A 6,616-nucleotide genomic window follows, 5' to 3' on the forward strand; every position below is an offset into this window, starting at 1 on the left:
TCTCCCGCGCTTCTGACTGTACCCAGTGCTTGTATAATAAATAAATAAATAAATAAATAAATAAATAAATAAATAAATAAATCTTAAAAAAAAAAAAAAAGATTTGGATGGGTCCCAGCAAGGAGCTGATGACAAGTCAGAAGCTCCGAGGAAAGGCAGTCCTGCTCTTGGGAATGTAGCCTGTTCATGCAAAAATGTGACTCTGCATGTGGAAAATAAATTTTCAGTGCCCATTATTGCAGCATCAAGGGTAGGCAGATTTTTGGAAGCAGTGCAGAGAACCCTCTAACCTATGGCTGTTTAGATACACAGTGGGTCAGTCGCATGCTAGGGCCTCTGTAGCCACAGAAAGAGCTAGAAGCTCCTCTGAGGGCAGATAGGCATATCTCTGGGTGTAACTGGCAGAAACAGCATAGTGCTCAGGGAAATTTCTGGGGGTACTGGAAATGCTTATATCTTGACTGTGGTTAATTTGTGCATTTGTCAAAGGTTGTGAAACTTAAACTGTGTAAATACTTTTTTTTTGAAGGGGAAAAAAAAAGCAAGCTGGGCCTCCCTGGTGGTGCAAGGGGTTAAGATGCAACCTATGAAGCTGTCTGCAGCCTCTACAGCACAAGTTCGATCCCCCAGCCAGGGAGCTATCCACATGGCACAGCAGACCTCTCCTGACTCACCCACTGCTCCCCTCAGCAATGTACTTGGTCTGCCTGCTCTGTTTCCCACTCTGTCTCTGGTGAGTCCTCTCACCCCCCACACCTCTGGCCTGTGCCCAGCTCTTGTAAGCATAAATAAATAAATCTTAAAAAAAAAAAAGGCTGTAAATCAATGGGAAAGGGGAGAAACACTTCACCTTTGCTTTCATTTACGTAAATACTGGAAGGAAACCTCAGGCATTTATAAAAAGTTATGTCCTTTTAGGAGAGAGGGAGGGAAAAATAAGGGGGGGCGTGAGATATTTCACTTTTCTATAACCTTTGAATTTTCAAACCATATGGGTGTATCACTGATTCCTTATTGAAATTAACAAAAACGAATATTGGATACAACAGCGGAAGGGTTGTGGTTATGTAAAGGGAATATGCACAGAACTGTGTTCTTTGAATAAAATGGGGGAATTTAAACATTTTTTTTTAAAAGGGGGAATATTTTTATTATGGCAGTATTGATTGTAGAAGGAAAGAAAATGATACCAGCTTACTGTAGAGGTGGGCTGGAAGAGACTGGCTTTGCATTGTGCTTTGTTCTGTTTGGTCTTTACATAAAATTGCATCCATGTATGAGACCAGTTGGTAATGGATGGGGCTAAAGGATGGCGGTACAGAGAAGCAAATTGGAGAAGCCCCAACACTCAAACCCAGGTGATGCCACTGAGGTAAGGAAAGACACGTTCAGCATTTGCAGCTATTCTTTTATTGAATGTTTTGCAGTGACAGAAGAACGCATGATTGAGGAGAAAGCTTTCTCTCTCAGCCCTCCCTCATCTCTCCCTCCCCACTGGCTGAAACAGGCTAGGTGAGCCCAGCCCTGGGTGGGGCATTCTGGCTGGTTCCCATGTCATGCTTCTTTCACATACATGAACATCTTCACAAAGATTTCTAGGCTTTGACTCTCCTTTCTCTGCCATAGCACCACAGGCCCATGGCAGGGGGCAGCAGGACCCACCCATGGGGAGGTGCCTTTGCCTCAGGCCCCACAGTGGAGCCCTCACAGGTGCTTAGGGCCTGGCCCTCCTTGGCAGCTTGGTCTTGAAGAGGGACTTGCCTGAGGCCTCGATGTAAGTCACACTCATCTCTTTGGAGTCAATCTCCACATAAGCGAAGCCACCCAGCGAGTTCTCAGCTCCATAATGGAAGCGTAGGTAGCCATTGGGGACCTTGCGGTGGTGCTTCTTTGAGGGATCCATGAAGTTGCCAGCCCCGCTCAGCACATAGCCCACACCATTCTCATCCTGAAGGTACTGTGGACAGAGGACAAAGAGTCAGTGGAGCCCCCAACCCCACAATGAGGTTGACCATGGACTTTGTGCCTACCTGAGTCCAAGGTTAGGTCTGTTCCTAGGACAAAGAAGATAATCCCTTTTGGCCTCAGTTTTCCCACTGTAGAAGTGTATTAATCTTAATTTACAGGTAGAGTACTGAGCAAGCAATGGCAACTGGTACGTATTATGGATTTAAAGGAAATTTAAGCTGTTTTCCTGGGTGGAGAGCATGGAGTTTGAGAAGACTCCCCCAGACAGCAGGGGGACCCCAATGTGTCATGTGGCATATTGGCCAGGGTGGGGACCACTTACCTGGCTCACCACCCCATTCCCAGTCCCCTTACCTGAAGGTTGTGGTCATGGCCGCTCAGGTAGGCAGTGACCTTGTACTTGGCCAGGAGTGGGAACAGTTGCTTCACCAGGCAGTGGGTAGGCCCGTGCTCAGCGATGGACCAGATAGGATAGTGGCCGGCCACCAGCACATAGTCCTCCTGGGCTTCTGCCAGTTGCTTCTTGAACCAGGACATCTGTGAACGGGCCATCGCCAGGTTGCGGGGTTTCTCTGGCTGCTGGCTGACGAAGTCATCTGAATTGCCACACAATGTCACTGTGTCCAGCATGAAGATGACCACAGAAACATTGGACTGTGGGACTTTGGCACGCAGGCGGTAGTAAAGGCTGGGGAAGTGCCTGTGGAGGGGACAAGGGCAATAGATGCATGTGCTGGACCCAGAAGTCCTGGGCCCAACTTGGCCAGTGGGCCTCTTTTTTAATCCAAGTAAAGCTTGGGGAATGGAATGGTGGGGGGTGTGTGTATATGTATGTGTGTGTGTGTGCGCGTGCGCATGTGCAGGCTCACCAGCGCTTGGAGATCTTCGAGTAGGCAATCTGTGCTGAAACATTGCCCAGATGGTCATGGTTGCCAGCCAGCACATACCAGGGCACATCACGGAGGGAGGGGTCAGAGAATACGTCCTCAAAGGTCTCCTGTCGGGGACAGAAAAGATACCCTCAACTCTGGGGTCAAGCAGCTACCGTGACACTTCCATCAAATGGGTCAAGGACAGGGGAGACAGACACTCAGCTGAATGCTCTAGTGTCATAGGGGTCAGCTTCCCTCTGCCTCCCCTAGAGTCAAAGATCAAATGGCCTCTTCCCACTGTCTTGCCCCACCACCCACTCAGTAGCACACACCTGGAACCTCTTGTCATTGGCATCATGCACTCCATTGAAGTAGAAATTGTCCCCTAAAGACATGATGAAGTCTGTTCTCTTCATCTGCACGGTCCTGGCAATTTCCTTGGCATTGGCCATTTCCCGGGCTGTGTGGAATGGGGCATTGGGGACTCCACCCCAGTCACCCACAGCCACAAAGCGCAGGGCAGGGTCTGCCCCGTCAGCCAGGGGGAGCACCAGTGAGACTTGCAGAAGGAGCAGCACTATCCATTTGTCCATCTAGGAGGGAAGAGACAAGCAACCAAGGCATGGACAGCAGGCCCTGAGACCCCTGCTCTCCCCAGTTTGAGGGGGAGACAATTCCCTGCAGGACTGGCCAGCTGGAACCTCCTCCGTACCCTACTTCCCAGGACTCCAGGGCAAGAGTTGGCTATGAGGGTCAGTAGGTGGGTGGGTGGGGTCCAGCCAGGGGCCAAGAAGGATGGCCTCTGGCCATCATCCCCCCTCCCTCATCCCTGGCCCAGGACTCACCCTGGGGGAGGCACAAGCCTGTCAGTCAGGGACTCTTGAGAGGCAGGTAAACTTCAGGGCAGAGCTGGCAGTCACGGAGCCTTTATTCCCTGGGGCGGAAATGGTTCATTAGAGAGGATGATGCAGTTTCTCCGGGGACTGTTCCAGAAGTCCTCCCCACTCCACTCCAAGTCATGTGAGCCTTGGAGTTCCCCAGCCTTAGACACGAGATTGGGGTGGGAGTCTGGCCCTCATGGTCTCTGTGCCTGCCCTCGTGAGCTTGTTTGTGATTAGGGAACCAGACACCCGTTATCTGTGTGTGTTGTCTTTGGGTGGTGTCTGTGTGCCCCTGATAGACACATCTTGTGTGTCAATGTTCTCCAGAGACTTGTTGGTTTGCCTATGTCTGGGTGTGTCTGAGCTGTTTCCTGTGTGTAGCCAAGCAAGTCTGCTGTGTGTGGAGAGGACTGTGTTGGGGCTCAAGTGAACCCTGAGTCTGCAAGTCTTACGTGGTGGGGCGGCAATGTGCACCCACGTTCTCAAATGAGTCTGGGCATGTGAGGATTTGTGTGTCCTTGCCTTGTGCCTGACTTGAGCTGTGCCTCTGTGTTATGTCTCTACCGTGCATTGTTCCTGTGAGATATTTGACAACATCTGAATCCACGTTCCAGTGTCACCTCCCTCCCAAACATCAGGGTCTCCCATTTCCAGGAAGTCCTACCCACACCTTCCTCTCCTCCCCACCCCCATTCCTGCAGGCAGGAGGCAGCTGGTGACAAGCCACGTGACCACAGACTTTTGACCCTCACACCCTCAGCAGCTGTTTGCAGGCCTTCCACGTGACTGTAGTCCTGCTGGCAGGGCAGTAGGGTTGGGAAAGAGGAGCCTCTGTACTTGTATGACCTTCCTGCCACCTCCCTCCCACTGATTGGACCCCTGCACACTCCAGAGGTCCCTAGAGTCCCTGCATTGGCGATGGGGGAGCCTTTATTTAGTCCCAGGACACAAGGCTCAGCCAGGTATAGTGATCAGCCCCAGGGTCACCCTGCGCATGGTGACTCTTGATTCCTTCTGTTCTTCAGCTGGGAGGGAGGAAGTGTGTCATCAGACAGGTGGAGACCCTTCCCTAAGGACATGGCTCCCCCCACTGCCCAACCGTGACCAAACCTGTTGGACCGGCTTTCTCACCTGAAGTAGGGGGCTCCACCAAGGTCAGGGCCAGGCGCCAGTACTGAGCTGCCGGAGTTAGAGGCACTCAAAAGTCGGAGGCGCCCCGGCTTTAAGGAGGTGGTGGCGCAGGTGATCGCTGGAGGGGAGGGCGGGCACCTTGGTCTCCCCGGCCCAGCGCTCCCTACCTGGCCCAGCCAGTCGGGCCCGGAAATCCTGCTCTGCTACCGAGCACCTCCACGCCTCTGGGGCACAAGCAGAGCACTGGTAAAATGTGTAACAGCATCAGAGAAGGCGCGCAGACCCGCCGGCGGGGGCTGCAGCTTGTGTTGCGAAGGGCGTCTAGTGGGACTGATTTCCTGTCTCTGGTCAGCCAGCTAGAGTCAGCACCTGCTTCACATTTGGGGCGCCCGCAGTCCCAGATCGCAGCTCGGGGAGGGGCCTCCCTCAGAGCTGGGCCACCCTCTAGTGAGGAAGTGTGTCATTTACAACCCTCAGTTTCCTGGGCTTTAAAATGAGTGTGAGTGGTATAGAGCAGCCCCAATATTGAACGGGTTCCTGGCCGTGGGTCCTCACCCGCATGCTTAAAAGGGACTTATTAATACTCCACTACAGGCACACACAAAAGGTTAATAAAAGGTTTATTTTCAAGGGAAAGGGAATTAAGGAAATGTACAACTCAGGAAGAAAATAGGGAAATAAAGTCTTTAATGCGTCCTACCCGATCCGCCAACCTGGAACCCAAAGGCACTCTCAGAGCTGGCCGGACGCTGCTCGCTGGCGGAGAGCCAAAATGGGGGACCCCTCCAAAGCCCACGTGTCTGCCTTTATATCCACCTGGCTGCTTAACCCCACCCTCAGGTCCCAGCCACCTTCCCTTTGGTGGTGATGGGATTTGGAGTTCCCAGTGTCTTTGGCTTTGGCCTGGGGTGGGGGTGGAACCCACAAAGCCTGTATGGAATTAGCTTTAGGACATCCTGTTCCCCCTAACATGAGGGCAGAATGGTCAAACCTGCCTTAGAAAGAATCCCAAATAATACATACCTTTCCAGCCCCCCTGCAGCTGGAACTCAATTCCTTCTGCCAACTTTTGAGGGTGGATGAGTCTCAAAGGAATTAGTGACTATCATCCAAAGAATAACATATGGAAAGGAACTTTACAGTGGAGATGAGATATGAGGGGCACCAAGATGGGGACAATACTGGGATCAAATTTTTTTTTTGGTGAGAATTTTGATGTTCCTGTAGACTAGTAAGTAAGAGATTAACAGTATGATGACTCTAGACCCTGACACCTGCCGCCATAAATTTCCTTGGCACATTTTTTTTTTAACCATTTCTGAGCTCTCTGCCCAGTTAGCTCAGATAGGAAAAAGGGAGTTGCAGATCCAGAAAAAAGTCACAGACCTTGTTCCCAGACTGGTTCAATCTGGAGCTGCAGGCACACAGCCTCCATGACATGTACATCTTGAAGATGGTCACGAGACTGCACCACCACCAAATTGCAGCTGAGTGGTGTTCTTTGCACTATTTTTTTAAAAAAAGATTTATTTATTTATGCATACAAGAGCTGGGATACAGGCCAGAAGGGAGGGGGTGAGAGGATTCACCAGAGACAGAGTGGGGAGCAGAATAGGCAGACCGACTGAAATACACTGCTGAAGGGAGCAGCAGGTGAGACAGGAGAGGTCTGTTATGCCATGTGGGTTGCTCCCTGCCTGGCTGGGGATCTAACTCGTGCTACAGAGGCTGCAGATTGCTTCATAGTGCTGTGCTTAACCCCTT

The 6,616-nt window shown here is 51.3% G+C and overlaps 1 protein-coding gene across 1 annotated transcript; it reads right to left on the reverse strand.

Annotated features, from left to right (window-relative positions):
• Nucleotides 1-1,396: 1,396 nt before the first annotated feature.
• Nucleotides 1,397-4,957, reverse strand: ACP5 (acid phosphatase 5, tartrate resistant). The gene is made up of 6 exons (XM_037504371.2): nucleotides 4,853-4,957; nucleotides 3,686-3,774; nucleotides 3,173-3,433; nucleotides 2,838-2,965; nucleotides 2,323-2,668; nucleotides 1,397-1,957 (listed from the first exon to the last, which is right to left on the reverse strand). Exons 3-6 carry the CDS (start codon nucleotides 3,431-3,433, stop codon nucleotides 1,715-1,717), a joined length of 978 nt encoding a protein of 325 aa, XP_037360268.1. The 5' UTR covers nucleotides 3,686-3,774; nucleotides 4,853-4,957; the 3' UTR covers nucleotides 1,397-1,714.
• Between the last annotated feature and the right edge of the window lie 1,659 nt (nucleotides 4,958-6,616).

This window comes from Talpa occidentalis, unplaced genomic scaffold, assembly GCF_014898055.3.
Source record: "Talpa occidentalis isolate TD23 unplaced genomic scaffold, MPIMG_talOcc4v2.1 talOcc4.12, whole genome shotgun sequence".
Lineage (NCBI taxonomy): Eukaryota > Metazoa > Chordata > Mammalia > Eulipotyphla > Talpidae > Talpa > Talpa occidentalis.